Genomic DNA, 17,240 nt, shown 5'->3' with positions numbered 1-17,240 from the left:
GGGGAGAGATCAGATTCTAATATAACCACAGGGGCCCTTTGGGGGCTATCATCCAATGAAGCACCATTCTAGCCCTAGAAGCAACTGGAGAGACTATGCAGGCCAAATCTCTCTTGATTTGAGGACTTGGACTCTTGAGCTCAGAGACAGGCAGAAACTTACCCAAAGTCAGACTGAGTCAATGGCAGAGCTGGGCTAGAGCCCAGAGCCCGGTGCCCCGAGGGTCACCACCACCACCCCCTGGATGCACAGCTCCAAGGGCTTCTCGGGTGTGTGTAGAGGTGGGAAGCAGGTACCTGTGGAGGCTATGAACCCCAGACTTTCTCCAGAGCCAAGACTTTGGTTCAAGATCAATGAGAATTGGAAGGGTTGGCCTCTCCGCAAGATGAGCTCCTGGCTGTAGAATTTGTTTGTGTTATGTTCCCGCCGGTTGGAGGTCGTCTGCCAGTTGATACTCTGGGGTTCTAAAGCTGTGAGACAGAAAAGAGGGCCTGAGGTCCTGGGAGGCAAGGAATGGTGGCATGGGGAAAAGGTGTAAGTTACCAAAGGGACAGCTTTTGGGCGGGGCCAGTTGGGGCAGATCCAAACTTCTAGGAAGAATCACATTAAAATCCAAAGACCTTGAGCGACATAGCAAGCACTTCACAACCTGTTCCCATTCCTCCCTTTCAGGTAGCTGAACCTCTGCACACACTATTCACACTGCTGAGAATATCTTCCTCCTCTGCCTGGCCAACTGTCACTCAGCCCTCAAGGAACAGGCCACGCTCTCAGCGTAGTGTCACCCAACCAGCCAGGAGAACTGTGTAACCAGAGCACCCACGTCCTGTCCATTCTTAGCATCTCACTTTGTGGCTGGGGGCTCAAATTGAACTGAGAGGAGGTACTTCTCTCAAATCCACCACCCTGGTTTAGCCTGTCTTTCCCTTTGCGTCTCCCTGAACATCAGTGTGTCTGACCACTCCTACATCCAGCCAACATTTCCTTGTGTATTCTTTGCTTTCTGTATATGTCCAATGCCTGGGTATTGGCCTGGGCCTCTGACACTGGGGAGGATTACATGACTCTGAGCAGCATTACTAGGTCTAGAGATTGGGAAATCACTCACCTGGAAGAGACTTTCAAATGCTCGCTGGCAAGAGCAGCATATAGGAGCAGGCCAAAGGTCCATGAGATCTCTGGCTAAGACCCTGAGGACGCACACCTCGAAATCCACCCCCCACACTTCTCCTCGCGTGATCGTGGAGGTAACGGAGCTGAACTGAGAAAGGTTTATGAGAGATACCGTGATGGCTGAGGTTAGCCTAGATAAACCTTTTGAGAAATTTGATTCCTGTAAGTTATGTTTGAGATGTTCCATCACGCATTCCTCTGCAAACCAAACTAGTCTCTGCTTTTGCAACAAGGCCACAGCTATGAAGGGAGGGTGGTGGCACATCCCAGGGCCAGGCACAACTCTTGTTTATATGTGTCTGTCTCTCTCCATCAGAACATGCCTTCTTGATCTTTATATTCTGAAGACTAGCACATTGCTTGACTGTATTAGGACAATGAGATAAACAAACGAATGAAGGAACTGAATGAACAGACAAATGTCATGAAATGACCATCAGGACAGCAGCTCAAAATTTAGTCCATCAGGAAAGGTGAATATGGACGTCCACTCAATAAGTGTATAGAAAGTACCTATTATTTGCAGGACACTATGTTAGGAACAATGGTGGGGGTATAAAATGTATGAAAAGAAGTTTCAACCCTCAAAGAGCTTCAGCAGTGGGTGAGACAAGCACAGTGACCATGATGGTCATCTCTGCCTCTCCTGACACCAACCGTGAGCCCTGGCACAAGGGAGCCTTCTCCCCTCTAAGGTGCTTGTAGGATATGCAAGGCTCCTCAGAGCTGGAGGGGGAGGAAAAGCAGGACTCACGTTTGTCATCAGTCTACTGTATGTCAACTGCTATTGACAGTATACAGAGCACTTTATATATCATAGATGGAATCCTCACAGAAACCGGAAACTGATGCTCTGAGAGATAAACGTCTTATTCCAGTAATTGGCAGAGCCAGGACTCTGAGCCCAGGTCTTTCTGGCCTTCCCCTATTGCTATGGTCTCCAGTTCTCTGCCCAGAAGGGGGATCCACGTGGGACCTTCAGTCCAGAAGGTACTCAGGTGGTGAGGGGCCCTCCCTATGCATTGTCCTCCCTGTTGGCATTTGTATCCTGACACAGAGGAGAGAGTGAGCACCTGGAAGGGAAAAATATGTTCCAAAAGGGTATTCTATGTGGGAGGCGGATGAAAGGGGAGCAGCCTGCCTCTGCATCCCTGAGTGGGATGGGCAGATTGAGAGCATGCTCATCGAGCCTCCAGGGTGGTTTCTGAAGCCTTTCTCCTTCTGCTGGCTGCTGCCCTTAGTTATTCTCCCTGCACTTGGGATTGCTTCTGCCAGCTCTCAAATCAAGGATCCCATGATCTTGTCTGTGGATTATTTCGATTCCTTTGTTCCCCGCACCCACCACCCCTTGAAGCAGCACTAATCACAGCCCCTCTGCCGAAGTGTGTTCTGGAAGGGAAAGGGCAGGGATGGGGGAGGTACACCGCCATCCAAGGTTCTTCTAGAGTTTACAGCTTCATGGTTATTTATGAGACTCAGGGCCGTTTTCTGCACCAGCCTGGATGGAGGAAGGGATGAAAGAAGTGTTGCATGGTCCCTACAATTGACTCATCAACTTAGACACTTAAAAAACATCAGAAAGGGGGCTGGCCCGGTGGCGCAAGCGGTTAAGTGCGCGCACTCCACTGCCGCAGCCTGGGGTTCGCTGGCCCGGATCCTGGGCGCGCACCGACACACCACTTGTCTAAGCCATGCTGTGGCGGCGTCCCATATAAAGTGGAGGAAGATGGGCATGGATGTTAGCCCAGGGCCAGTCGTCCTCGGCAAAAGAAAAAAAAAAAAAAGAAGATTGGCAGACGTTAGCACAGGGCGGATCTTCCTCACAAAAATAAATAAATAAATAAATAACATCAGAAGGAAAAGAAACCTTGGAAACAGATCATGTACTTCCCACCCTTATACTGGATGTGAGGACATGGAGGCCCTGAGAGGTGATCTGCCCACCGGGGGACGTCTCTGGACTCTCTTTCCAGTGCCCTTGTCACAATTCCATGCTACCTCCCTGAGTTACTGCTGAACTCCAGTGTCAGGCCTGGGGCAATTTCTCCGATTTTTTCTTCACTGAGAATATCAGTGCCACTAGCAACTTTAATGTGGCAGATGTGCTAAATGTCCATCCCAATATTCACTTCCTCCTTCTTTCTTGGCAGTAAAATCCCCCATATTAATGGGCACTACATTTCCCAGGCTCCCCTGCAGCTGGGGGGTCATGTGAATGAATTCTGGCCAGTGACTTGCAGGAGGAAGTTATATGTATTAACTTCCAGGAAGCCTCTTTTTTTCTGTTTTTTGATTGAGGTAAAATTCACAGAAAATAAAATTCACCATTTTAACCATTTTAAAGTGTACAATTCAGTGGCATTTAGTACATTCACAATGTTGTGCAACCATCACCACCATCTACTTTCAGAACCTTTTCATCATTCCCCAAAGAACCCCCCTACCCATTAGCAGTCACTCCCCATTCCCTGCTAACTCCAACCTCTGGCAGCCACAAATCTACTTTCTGAAATTTGAAATCTGGCAAATTCATATAAATGGAATCACACAAATATTTGGCCTTGGGGTCTGGTTTCTTTCACTTAGAATAATGTTTTCAGGGTTCATCCATGTGGTAGATGTATCAGTAGTGCATTCCTTGTTATGGCTGAGTAATATTCTGTTATATGGATACACCATATTTTGTTTATCCATTCATCACTTGAGGGACATTCAGGTTGTTTCTATCTTTTGGCTGTTGTGAATAGTGCTGCTTTGAACACTCATATGTAGGTATTTGTTTGAACACCTGTTTTCAATTCTCTTGAGGAAGCCTCTTTTTGAAAACAGTTGGCAGATGCCCTTAGCCTGTTTACCTCCCTCTTCTTCCATGCTGCCGCCTGCAGTGTGGGGGTGATGTGGACAGAGCTCTAGTGGCCACCTTGGACCAAGCATGCACTAGGGACAGCAGAGCGGGGGCTGCATGGCCCCTGGGCCCCTGGGGATTGCATTGCTGCCTTACCTGCCCAGAACTGCCTACATTCAGACCACTGTGTAAGGAAGAAGTAAACATCTGTCTTGTTTATTTCTCTGAGCCGTTGTTATTTGGGCTGTCATTCACAGACAAACCCACTTATAAATACCTGATAATATAACCTCCTCCCCCACTTATTCTGTGGTCCACCTTTGGAGGGGTAACACGAGAAGTACGGAACAGATTCCCGACTGTGAGGGAGTTACTTGTCTGCTGTCTCAATCAGCCTGGCTCTATAATCGAGTCACCCGCAGCAGGCCGGTGAGTATGACTTGGCTGTGGGTGTGTGACTGGGGTTTTCACCTCCTGTTCCTGCGAGGACCACAGCATAGACTTGCTGGCAGGTGGCCCAACCAGATGTAACTGATACTCCAGTGGCTGTACCTCCCCCACCTGCCCAGACTCTATTCCCTATGTCTCTTCTCTAGACAAAGACAGGCTGAGAGATATATTATAATTAGGGCTGATAGATACATTAAAAATCATCTCACCAAGTGTCTGCAAGCTTTTCGATAGAGACCACACTAAGAAATGCATTTTACACAGTGTTTACGTACTTGGATCTCTGACTGACACAAAGTTTCACAAAACAATACTAACCATTGCTATGTACAGTAGACTGATATTTTGTCTTCTACTTCATTTTTTAAAAAATAGCTGGTCATAATGCACAAAACCGATTTTACAACCTGCTAATGGGTAACAGCTGGCAGCTTGAAAAACAGTGATATAATCCATATTCCCATATTATAGGTAAGAAAACTGAGGCCCTGAAAGGGGGAGCCGTCTGCTGAAGTTACAGAGTAGTTTAGAAGCAGAGCTTGGCCCAGAAACTGGTCTTCCATCCTGGTCGCTGAGGGGCCGTGAGTCATTCCCAGTGTCCCCTCGCCTCCGCTCTGGGCATGGGGAACATCCCCACCGCTGGCTCCAGGAACACAGGTGCTTTCCTCTGTGCTCTCACCTCTCTCTCTCTCTCTAACCTGTGCCTTTCCCTTTCTCTTTCCCCCACATTAAGATATTGCAATCCCTGTGCAGCACGGGTGGTACAATTTCCTGGCACCCAGGCACAGGGGAAGCCAGGGGTCCCACTGGTGGCTGAGTGAGGGGTTGGTGAGGCTCTCTGCGATGAAGTGAATAAGCCCTGGACTGATGGCCTGGAAAGCTGAGAGGTCTTGGGCAAGGCCTCAGTGTTTCTGGATTGTACTTTCCCCACCTGCAGAACGGGATAGTGAGGCCTGAACATCCTCCCTCTTGGGCTTATTACTGGGATCTAACACGTGCCCATCACTAGCACCTGGGCCCCCGGAGCTGGCGGTGGGGTGGGGACAAATGCCTTGGGATCCCACACATAATGGCAGCAGCACACAGGAGAAAGGAGGGTGTGAGCTTTTTTATGGGCTGCCATTGAGGACCTCAGACGTGCCAGGAATCGTGCTAAGCATTTTACCTGCGTATGCCCCTTACTAGTTGTAAAAACCCTATGATGCTCTTATTCCCATTTCACAGGTGAAGGATTCGGAAGTCCAGTCACGTGCCAAATATCACACAGGCAGAGCCTGGACCCAAGCCCAGACTGGAAGCCAGTTCCGCCTGACCACATGACTCCGAGCTGCCACCTGCAGCCAGCCAAGGTGGTTGTGGTGGCAATGACTGGGCACAGTTCCAGGAAGCCCCAAGAAGTTCCTGGACAGTTCCAGGCTTCTGGGGTTTCAGGAAGCCCTATAACGGGCCACCCATAACCTACTCCCTGCCTTGACGTTACATGGTCTGGGGGAGAGGAGGGAAGAAGCGCCTGGGCCCCCTTCACTTCCAAAGAGAGTTTGGAATCTCTCAGACCAGTTCTCCACCCTTGCTGCACATGAGAATCGCCTGGAGAGTGTTATATTGGCCTGAGCCCCATCCTAGACCAATTAAGATTTTATTTGTTTATTTTTTCCCCCCAAAGCCCCAGTAGATAGCTGTGTGTCATAGCTGCACATCCTTCTAGTTGCTGTGTGTGGGACGCGGCCTCAGCATGGCCGGAGAAGCAGCGCGTCGGTGCGAGCCCGGGATCCGAACCCGGGTCGCCAGCAGTGGAGCGCGCTCACTTAACCACCAAGCCACGGGGCCGGCCCATCCTAGACCAATTAAATTAGAATCTTTGGATTAGGGACAGCATTGGTATTTTCTTTTTTTTTTTTTTTTCAAATTCTCCTAGTGATTCTAATATGCAGCCAGGACTGAGAATCATTTCCTTAGGCCTATATATCATTTTACACTTATCAAAGCTCTTTCACATTAATTATCTCACCTGAGCCACATGGCAGCTCTGGGAGGGAGGCCGGGGGGTGGGGTGGGGACTGGGGGTTAGAGGGGTGAGGTGAGGGGGTGGAGTCGCTGCCTCCTCCTTACAAAGGAGGAAAATGAGGGCAGGAGAGGGGAGTGCAGACCACTGCCGAACTCATCTCCCCACCCCTACCAAAGACCCTGGGGCCTCGTTCCCTCCACTCCCAAGCAATAGGGAAAAGAATTTCCTCCTTCAGTTCACACCCCAGGCTGGCATGTGGGCCCTGGGGAGGAGAATGATTGCCCATCTGAGGAGCACAGCCCAGCAGGGTGGAGGCAGAAGAGAAGTAATTTGAGGTGAATAAGCGCAGCACACTGGGGGACTTGGAAATGTGTGAGGGGGGCTGGCAAGGGGGCGGGGGAGGCTTCTAATGGGAGAGGTTCTCCTGGGCATCATCCTTGATTAGAAAGTGGACTTCATCTCATAGGGTTTTTCTTCAGACCCCCAAGGCAAGGAGAAAACAGCCTCACAGAAGTTCCCAAGGAATAATAAGCTATGTGGACTGAGCACCTATGAGGTAGATTCCACAATAACCCCATTTTAGAGATGAGGAAACTGAGTCACACAGGTTGAGTAACTTGCCCCAGCTCACTTGGCTGGTAGGGACAGAGCTAAGATTCAATTCAGAGCATCTCTGGATGTGGACTCATAACCCTTCAGCTAATCTACCTCTGTGTATAAGCCTAGGCAACAAAGGTTGAAACTCGAGCAGCCCTCATTCCAAGTGGGAGGCTGCTGCTGGCAGGTCTGTCTGATAATCAGGGAGCGGCTGCTGCCGCAGGTAAGCGAAAGCGGGTGGGGCTGGAGCAGAGGAGAGGCAGCTCATCCTTATTTCAAATGTTGAGCAGCTGGAGCCATGAGCCTCTGAGCCCAGAGGGGCGATCTGCTTTCAGAGAGAGTGTAGATATTGCTCCGGTCCAGCTGGCTGAAACATGAAGCCATTGCCCAGAGAGAGGAGAGCCCAGATGCTCCTAGAAGATTTACAGATGAGAAGGAGGCAGGAACTTGGGAGGAATTCCTAACTGCTTCCACGAGAGAAAGAGCCACCGGTGTCCCAGCTCCAAGAAAAAATGTTTTGTGGCAGACCTACAGCCCAGAATGGCCCAGGTCCTCTGCAGACTGGAGAATGAGGCCAGAGGAGGTAAGTCTCTGAAGCTGAGGCCAGTGCTCTGCCCAGTAAAGTAGTGGCAAGAAATCTCACCACCCCAGCGGGACAGAGTGTTGGTCCTCAGAAGAGAGGTTCCTGCAGGCAGAGGTCTGCTGTTCAGGCTTGTACCCTGAGGACTATGACTCTGACCCAGGGCCTCCGAGTGGCTTCGGGGATGGGGAGCAATGCTTCTTGTCCACATTGGGCCTGACGTCTGTGTTCACAGCCCGCATTCCTGTCCACTCTGGGGCTCCATCATCAGTGGGCAATAGGCAGAGATCTCACACTACTTTGTACAGAACACTGCCAGGCCTTCCTCCACCACCATCATCCCCACCCACAGCCCAGCTGCCCTCTCCACCAGGAGACAGAATAACTGAACCCCCACTGATTCCAACAAGAACCTTAAATTAGGGGCTGGACACAGAGTCCTCTCAATGTGAGGACTCTGATTGTCCCCTGGGTCACACCTGCTGACCCATCCCCATTTATTTTCCTGTTCCCTCTGCCCAGAACACTCCTCACCCAACAAAACTACTCCTGACCAAGTCCGACTCATCATCCATGACTAATACTGTCTGCTTCCCAGGGTCTTCTTTATCCCAAACCCTGGCCAAGATGAATCCCCTCCTCCTCTTGGCACCCAGAGCACTTGGTTTGTGTTTGTAATGCAGCTGAGTGACAGTCCACCTTGCAGGCCACTTGCCAATGAACTAGTGTCACCAAACACTATCAGACTGCGAGCTCACTAAGGGCAGAGACTATCTCTCGGTTATCCATTCCCCTTGCACCTACCACGACTCCTTTCCCTACGTGTTCAATAAGTACATTCATTCATTCAAGAAACACTGATTGAGCACTGCCTGGCTGACTGGGAGCCGAGCTAGGAACTGCGTGTGTGACAAATTTAAAGGAATGAAGGTATTCACCTGTCTCTCCCTCATCTCTTTTAAAAATTGATTTTCTCCCTACCAGCCATTGTCCGCATTCTGTTGTGACCTGAGAACATCTGGTTGACTTAGATGTTGAGTTCTCAGAGCTCAGCGGCTCCATGAGTCACAAGCAGTGACATATGGGGCCCCTTAGGATGTCAAGCAGGGCGCACAGCGGGCGGGCTATTCATGGGCCTGCTTCGGGCCGCAGAGCCACATGAATGTGTGTGCTTCCAGGGGTGAGCACGTGCGGCCCGCTGCTCTCTGTCCCTGGTTCCCTCTCACGGCGAGAGAGCAGGCTGTACTGGAAGGTGCCTATGGTCCACCGGTTTCAAGCCTTTCATCTTGCAGTTGGGAACCTGAGGCTTGGTGGCTGCAGGGAACACATAAGCGGTTGGTAACAGCATTCAAACGAGAAACCAGGCTCAGCATTGCTTTCCTGTGTCCCAGAGGTCACACACACTCGTGTATGAACTCTGCTCTGGTAGCAGGACACAGTGGACAGGTTGCTGCTGGAACCTAGCCTGGCCTCTGCTACCAACTTTCTGTGTGACCCTGGTAAGTCTCTACCCCTTCCTGGGCCCGTGCTTCCTCCTCCTGAGGGAGGGAGACGGCCTAGGTGACAGCTGACATCCCCTCTTGCTAAAGTCTATGGGATCCAGAGATCCTCTTTTGGCAACCCAGCAATAGTGTCTGTTCCCAGGAGGAAACGAGGGACAGGGAAGGAGACCCATTTTTGCAGCCACCCTGTCCTGATCTTTGTGATTTCTGGAGAAACCGGCATTTGCCTTTTGCATTGTGCTCAGGGATTTCTTTGGCAAACCTTTTGGTGGTCCTAACCGCCAGCCACAATACTTTACAGGTTCGACTCATTCCTTGTTTGGGTTTGGCGTCGCTGTCAGCCCACTAGGCCGAGCACCACGACAGGCAATAATTACCATGCTGCTTAGCAGGGGTGCTGTCTAACAGGAGGCCAGATCCTCGAGGGTGACCGCAGAGCTAAAGAACCCGCACTTCTTCTCATTCACCCCCTTTCCTGGGACTGCTCAGAGAGACAGTCTTTGGCACACCTGCTCCTGCTACTGGAAGGTTTCAGCTCATCAGGTCACTTTCAAAGAGCCTGCCGGTGCTTCCAGATGTGAGTTTACTTAGGAGCATTCCAGCACTGCTGATGGTTTCTTTTAAATCAACTTATATGCTGTCACTCTCTCACTCCCTTAAAGCTCTGAGATGTGCTCTTCTTTGCCTATGTTACTGACAGCTGGGTAAAACCACATTGAGAAACGTGGGAAGCAGGTACCAGCCGGCTTGACACGGCAAATCTTATCCATCTCTCTAAGCCGATATGACCTCCAGCTGTGTTGAATACCCTGCCCGTTATTCAGGATTACATTCCAAACATGTCTACCTCTGGAAATGCACTAGAGGGACTAGGCAGCCACTGAGAAAGAATAGAATCCTAAAACTAAGATCCAGCCTTCAGAGCCCCCAAGGCAGCTGTCTCGAGCTGGACGCTCTCTGCCTCTCAGGAGGGCCCAGGAGAAGCACAGGTTTCCAGCCCGGACCTGCAGAGAAGATGCCATACACTCACCACTCATGTTTTGCCTTCCTCTGCCTCTTCGCTGGCTCGTCTGGGAATGGCACGGTCAGCGTGGGGAGATAGGCTGCTGGGGATCGCCGTACCATTTATAGAAGCCTCTCCTACACACCCCAATTATGATTCTAATGAGGTGGGTGAGGCACCAGGTCATTCCTGTAGTGCCTGTAAACGTTTCACTTACGACATACTTGTCACCCAATGGAAGGTCATCCTGCTTGTGCAAGACCAGCTTGGGCAGAAGAGGGGAGATAAGAAAGACATGCAAACAGTTCACTTTTACGATCTTCTTTTCAAAGACGAACAACTTCCTGGATTGTAGGGTTTAGGAAATGACGTCATGCTTTTTTTGAAGTATCTGGGGCAGAGCTGGTTCTGAGAAATCCTCTGGGCCTCAAAGAAATGTCTCCACAGAACCCAGAAGCAGAAAATTGCTTTGTCCTTTCTCACTATACACCATATTGGTGTTTTCCACTTGCACAAGGGGTCTGAGATGCTCATCACAGCTCATTCTCAACTCACTGAGTAGTGGGAATAATCAAATGAGGTGACACAGGTGGGAAGTGCATGGATGTGTACCATTATGGATTAAATCCAGATATCATCTGGAATTGATGATATTCAATTGATTCCAGATATCATCTGGAATTGATGATATTCAATTGATTCCAGATATCATCTGGAATTGATGATATTCAATTGATTCCAGATATCATCTGGAATTGATGATATTCAATTGATTCCAGATGTGGGGGAGCTCTTCTTTTTAATGAGGCAGCAGGGACAGCCACTGAACCTGCAGTCATGACACAGTTCCATCCAGTTCTGCCACGTGCTCTTTAAGACTGGAGGGTAAGTCATGGACCCTCTCTGCACCCAGGTTCTACATCAGGAGGAAAAAGGAGTTGAGGGGACTCTGACATTCTACAATTTTTGTTTGATTTTTTGTTGTTTTTAAGGGGATATAGTTTTCAGAAGATCCTATTGTGGATATTTATAAGAACCAAGGTTTCCTGTGATAGACAAGGGAGTTAAGAAAAATGATAATGCTTCAAGCATTCATGACAGAGCAGAAATTTCTCAAGGCTTCCCCCAGAATTGGTGTGGGAATGAAGACCTAGCACCGTGATGACAAGATTAGGTCTTTAAGGAGAAGATGGGAATGCTAGATCTTGAGAAAGGTGAGACTGAATAGACACATGGGTTGGAAAAGAGGATCCATGTCCTCTCTCTGTCCTCTGGGCTCCCACAGCATTTTGCACATTTTAGGACCTCCATTAACATATGTATCTCATTGCCCTAGAATGATCTGTTTATGTCTGCCCCATCCCCAGGCTGAGCTCTTTGAAGGTACAGGCTGCATGTTATTCACATCTTCTCAGATCCTAGCATGGGCTTGCCACACTGCAGGAGCACATAGATTTTTGAATAAATGAATCAATCAACGTAAAGATGGAAATAATAACTACCATCAATTTAATGTTCTCATGGGCAGGCACTGGCTAAACAGTTCACATATATTACCCTTTTTCATCTTCAGATCAATCCTATGACATAGGTACTGTTATTTTTGTTATCTTACAGGAGAAGAAATGAGTTAACCCAGGTCTATGCAACCAGGAGATTCACACCCTTATGTGAGCGACTCCTGAGCCTGTTCACTTAACCTGGAGGTCAGCTGCCTAAATGAGGTGGGACCTCAGCCTTTCTCAGGCCTCTGGGGGCTCAGTACCCGTGCCAGGAGAATGCGACCACTGTTGGCTCTGGCAGGTGACCAAGAAGAGAGCAGAGGGTAGAGAGAGGTATGGCAAGGGGTGCTGGACCCCAAGTAGGGGGTTCAAGTGTGGGTCCTGCCCCTGCCATGGCATTAGTTACGACCCTGGGCCAGGCCCTCCTTATGCTCAGTCAGTCCTACCAGAAACCCTGAGAACTGTGTGAATTGAACGGGATGAATGGATGTGAAAGGGCTCTGCACTGCATTAGCTTTAAAAAGTGTGCTTGAAGAAATGGAGTGGTTTTACTTCTTATTACTGTTGTTGTTGTTGGCCTGGGATCCGAGGAGAATTGGACCCTGGGCATTCCTTTCACTGACCTAACAAGGCAACCTGCAGAGGCGACAGGGAGGCAGTGCTGCCCTTGGAGAAGAATTCTGAGGTCACACAGACATAGGTCCAAATTCTGGCTCCATCAAGTCACCCCGCCTCTCAGAGCCCCCATTTCCCCATCAGTAAAATTGAGGTAGAATTGCTGTGAGGGTTAATGAATATAAAGTGCTGAGCACAGCATCTGGCACAACCCAGGGTAATAAATTGGCCCTGATATCTGGCATTATTATCCTTCAAGAACCCCACAGTCCCGAGTGTTGCAGATTTTGCAATGGGACCCACAAATGCGAACAGTGGTGCCTGACTGCTGACCACTGGTCTTCCCTTAGAAGGGTCTGTAGCTGATCAATCTTGGCCCCAGAGTGGTGTGAGAGAAGGACGCCCTAGGTGGATGCAGAAGACCCCGACTGACAGCTGGCCTCCATGGCTTGCCCACTGTGTGACCATGGGGGAATCCTTTCACTTCTCTGAGCCTCAGTTTCCTCATCAGCCTACCCACACACCTCCTGTAGTGAGGCTCAGAACCACAGAACTGTGGCTATGACACTCTTCTGCAGAGGGTGGTGTTGCACAAACGTCGGGGGCCAGCTTCCCTCTGTGCCCCCCTGCTGCTCCAGCTGGCTCCCCTGTTGCCTGCTAACTGCCTAGCAGCAGGGCCTGCCTCCACCACCCCGACAGGAGTCTGCCCTGAGTCAACTTAATGTTAGCTGCTGGAGGATTGCTCCACGGCCCCCGCAGCCGCAGCCGGAGCCCCGACCTGCAGGCGGGCCATAATTTGCATGCTATGCCACAATTTCAGCTAAATGATTTTCACTTCATAGGTGGAGTCACCCAGCTGCAGGCAGGATGAAATTCCTGCTTGGCCACACTCTCTGCACCGCCGACTCCAGTTAAGACGTAACATGCAAACATGTGCTTTTAAAAAAAGGAGACTCTAGTTGATCATTAGCCTTTTCCTTCCTATAATTAAGGGATTTAGGGTGACTGAAGATTTCTCAACATGTGGAGAGGCGCAGAATCTCATAGAAGTCATGGACCCAGCCTTTCTCCTAGCACAAGAATCTCTTGACATGTTTCTCTTGAAAACTCTGTTTAAGGCGTATCTTCACCCGTTCCATAGGAGGTCCTCGAGGGCAGGAACTTTGTCCATATCTGTCACTGCCTCATCCCCAGTGCATCACTGTGCCTGTGTGGTGGGCTCTCAGCAAACTGGGGTTAAAGTGCATTGAAAGAACCAGAAAGTTCTTCCTCATTTTAACTGAGAATTGGTCTCCCTAGAGCTTCTGTCCACTGACCGTCTCTGCTTCTCACCCGACCCCTCGTTGAGCCCACGTGAAACGAGGCTGTGTCTTCCATCACCCAACAATGATCGTGTTCTCCCCAAGTCTGGCAAATGTCCCCTCCTTCCCGACAAGTCTTCTTTTCTAGGTTAAACAGCAGTTTCTTCGACTATTCCTGATGAGTCACGATTCAGAGACCTCTCACCATCTTGGTGAGATCATGTTATTCCCCTCCTCTGAGGCCTTCAATGGCTCCCCATGGCCTATTACAGCCCAGAGTTCTCAGTCTGGCATTCAACGCCCTCCAGTGTATGTTTAACCTTAATTCCATTATTTTCTACCACTCCTACATGAACTCTTCTATTCAGCAAAACATATCTAGTCATTTTTCCTGGAACCCAACCTGATTGTCCCTGTCTCTACACCTTTTTAGAAAATGCCCCTCCCTGGAACACCTTCATATTCCTTTTGTATCCAGGTCTCATCATGACCAAGGGCCAAAGCAAGTCTCTCCTCTCCTGTGCTCCTCCAGTGTGCTGTGGAAAGAGGGTTTGCAATGAAACAAGCAAACCCAGGTTTAAGTCCAGAGACACATTCTAACTTACCAGGAGCACATATTTTTATAATCAGACCTTGGGCAAATCACTCAACCTCTCTGAGCCTAAGGTTTCTCCTCTGAAAAATGGGTATAATGATACCTGCACCACTCACTCTCTAGAGCATTCTGAGGAATCATGAGATGACATCTGTGAAAGCCCTTTGTTAGTGACAAGATGTAATGACTTCCCCACCTCTGAGCCTCTCGAACACACCCTGTCATTCAACAGGCACCTAACAATACATGATCTAAATCTCTTAGGGACGTTTCTTCAGGAGGGGAGTATGCAAATCTACATGGCTGGCCACCATTTCCTGATGCCAGGCTCTGTGTTAAGAGTTTCACATCAGTTGACTTTTAAGCCTCATGACAACCCTACAAGGGAGATATTACTAATCCATTTCATAGGTAAGAAACCAGGGGCTTAGAGAAGCTAGGTAATATGACAATGTCACATAACTAACAAGTAGCAACATCAGGATCTGTGCCCAGGTCGACCTGACTGTGGAGGCCCCATCTATGTCACCCTGTCTCTGACAAATCCTCCAGGTCAGTGAACCTGGGTCTTTCCGGGTCTGTCGATCAGGAGACTTGTTACTGATGCTGGTGATGATGGTGTTAGTAACTCAGAGCGGAACAGGAAGGCAGAGCCCCTCCAGGACTAACAGAAAAGCCTTGACTCTAATGTGTTTATGCCCAAAGTTTGCACTCCCACCCAAACAAATAAAACAAAGCAAAAGCTTGAAGAAAGAGGAGACATGTAAAAGTCCCTCACAGTTCATGTCAGCGCTCATTTCATCGAATGCCTGGTTGTATGGGCGGGTGGTGAGCATTGGGAGACACCCAGCCTTTGAGAAGATAGGGAGCAATGGCACTTTTCTTAAAAGACAGAAACTGATAAGACCTAAAAAGAGGTGCATACCACTGTGGGAAGAGTTCAGAAGGAGTGTTGATACTGATTACGGAGATAAAGAAGAGTTATTTATTGAGGAGGAGGTGTTTCAGCTATACCCAGAAGGAAAAGATCATAGAGCCTTCCAGGCAGGTAGAGGAAGAGTGGGGCAGAGCATGCAGCCCATCCCAGGACAAGACTGCAGATGAGTTCATCTGGAGCGCACAGCGCCCGAGGACAGCGGGAAAGGGCCAGAGAGGCCGGTTCCACCCTGAAACAGAATGAGGACGCTTAATCCTGGGGCATGGGGAAGGTAACTGAGGGGCAGCCCTGGCTCATCACATGTCTGGGGCATTTTGAGGGAAGGGTTGGCTTATTCTGCCAAGCTGTCACTCAACCATTTGTGAGCATGCAGTAGAAAATCCAGGGAGAAGAGAAGAAGCCACAGCCCACCACCTGTGGGCTACAATGTGGGCTACAATGCCACAACCTGGAGGCCGAGTGGTGGTTTGCACCAGAGCACCGGCACTAAGAGCACGCTCGAGAACAGGGAAGTCAGGGCAGGTCACCGGGGTTGTGTAAATTCCCAGAAAGGAAACGACCAGATAGGCTATCAGCCCAAACGGTTTTGTTTTATAGATGAGGAAACTGAGGTTTTCGGAGAAATGACTTGCATAAGGTCACAGAGTAACTGACCTGTGTCCTTTTACCCTTGAGAACACTGAGGCCCAGATCATCTGCAACTAGATTGCAGGCTCTCTCGCTCTGCACTCCTCTCTTCTTGCTACTCCATTTTAGTCCTTTCCTGTCTTTCAGTTGAGAAACCCATCCTAGCAAAGCCTAAGTGGTCAGGCATGCAAGATTAGGGAAATATTGTTCAGTGTTAACAATAGCATCAAATATTATTAACATCATTGAACATTTGTACAATTATCACCAAATGTGCTTTTATATTCACCATCTGCCCTGATCCTTATCCAGTTCCCAGGAAGCAGATTTTAGTACAACTGCTATAAGTGAGCATAAGTGAGGCCATCTTGTTACACTAAATGGCCCCAGCCCCTCCTCTGTGTGACTACTCGCTACGCTGCACGTACTCCAAAAAGTTCACATGCTCTCCTGATTTATGGCCTCCACTTACGTATGTACTCCCCAATAGCTTGATAAATTAATAACTTTGTTCTATGAGTTTCTCTCCAGGAACAGGCTGACCACAGGTGGGAAACACACCTACAAGGTATCCATCACAGCTGACAGAAGAATGGAACAATGTGATGCCTGGAGCGCATCATGCCTGGAGACCAACATCCCTGGACCCCCTCCTCACTGCTCATTTTCCCTATATAACTGCCTCAAGATTCTGTAATCTTTGAAGATGGGTCTTTGACACGTTAGTCACCTGTCTTCCAATTTGCTGGCTAATCTGATTAAATTTCGTTTTTCCATCTCTAACTTGTTGTGATTAATTGGCTCAAATTGCAGCCAGCAGAGTGAGCCCATTGCTCGGTATCACTGCCACCTTACCAAGGAGAAAATGGATGCCCGGGTAGGCTATGTGTCTTAGCAGAAGCCAGACTCAAAACTAAAACTTTAGGGCCAGGCCGGTGGCTTAGCGGTTAAGTGTGCACGCTCCACTACTGGTGGCCCGGGTTCGGATCCCGGGCGCGCACTGAGGCACCGCTTCTCCGGCCATGCTGAGGCCGCGTCCCACATACAGCAACTAGAAGGATGTGCAACTATGACATACAACTATCTACTGGGGCTTTGGGGAACAAAAATAGAAGGAAGATTGGCAATAGATGTTAGCTCAGAGCTGGTCTTCCTCAGCAAAAGGAGGAAGATTAGCACGGATGTTAGCTCAGGGCTGACCTCCCTCACACACACACAAAAAAACCCCTAAAACTTTAGATTCCAAATTTCATGTTCCTTTTCCTCCACCTCATCTTAGGTGCTAATAATACATGAGTTTCAGAAAAAAGTATGTCCAAAGTCACATGTGTGCTAGATGCTCTATGGTAACTGTAAGTACAATGCTTTGCTTTATTTTTGTCACCTGACATAGCATAAGCCACTTGAATACAGATGTGATTTATGAAGAAACCTAAAGGTTTGGGAAGGGGCGATGGGCTTTCTGCGGGAGTGTGGTAAGTGGGAGAAGGCAGGGGCTGGGCTGGGAG

At 49.2% G+C, this 17,240-nt stretch overlaps 1 protein-coding gene across 1 annotated transcript in view; it reads right to left on the bottom strand.

Moving 5' to 3' along the window:
* The window catches only part of TGM3 (transglutaminase 3), a 39,845-nt gene extending 29,530 nt beyond the window's left edge, over positions 1-10,315 (bottom strand). The window contains exons 1-2 of the mRNA XM_014790131.2: positions 10,183-10,315; positions 297-470 (exon numbers count right to left, since the gene is read on the bottom strand). Of these exons, the coding sequence (XP_014645617.1) occupies positions 297-470; positions 10,183-10,189 (181 nt within the window). The 5' untranslated portion in view covers positions 10,190-10,315. The remainder of the gene's footprint in view (positions 1-296; positions 471-10,182) is intronic.
* Between the last annotated feature and the right edge of the window lie 6,925 nt (positions 10,316-17,240).

Source organism: Ceratotherium simum, chromosome 21, assembly GCF_057802395.1.
Source record: "Ceratotherium simum simum isolate JZ-2026a chromosome 21, ASM5780239v1, whole genome shotgun sequence".
In the NCBI taxonomy this organism is placed as follows: Eukaryota; Metazoa; Chordata; class Mammalia; order Perissodactyla; family Rhinocerotidae; genus Ceratotherium; species Ceratotherium simum.
This window is presented reverse-complemented; position numbering and strand designations above follow the sequence as displayed.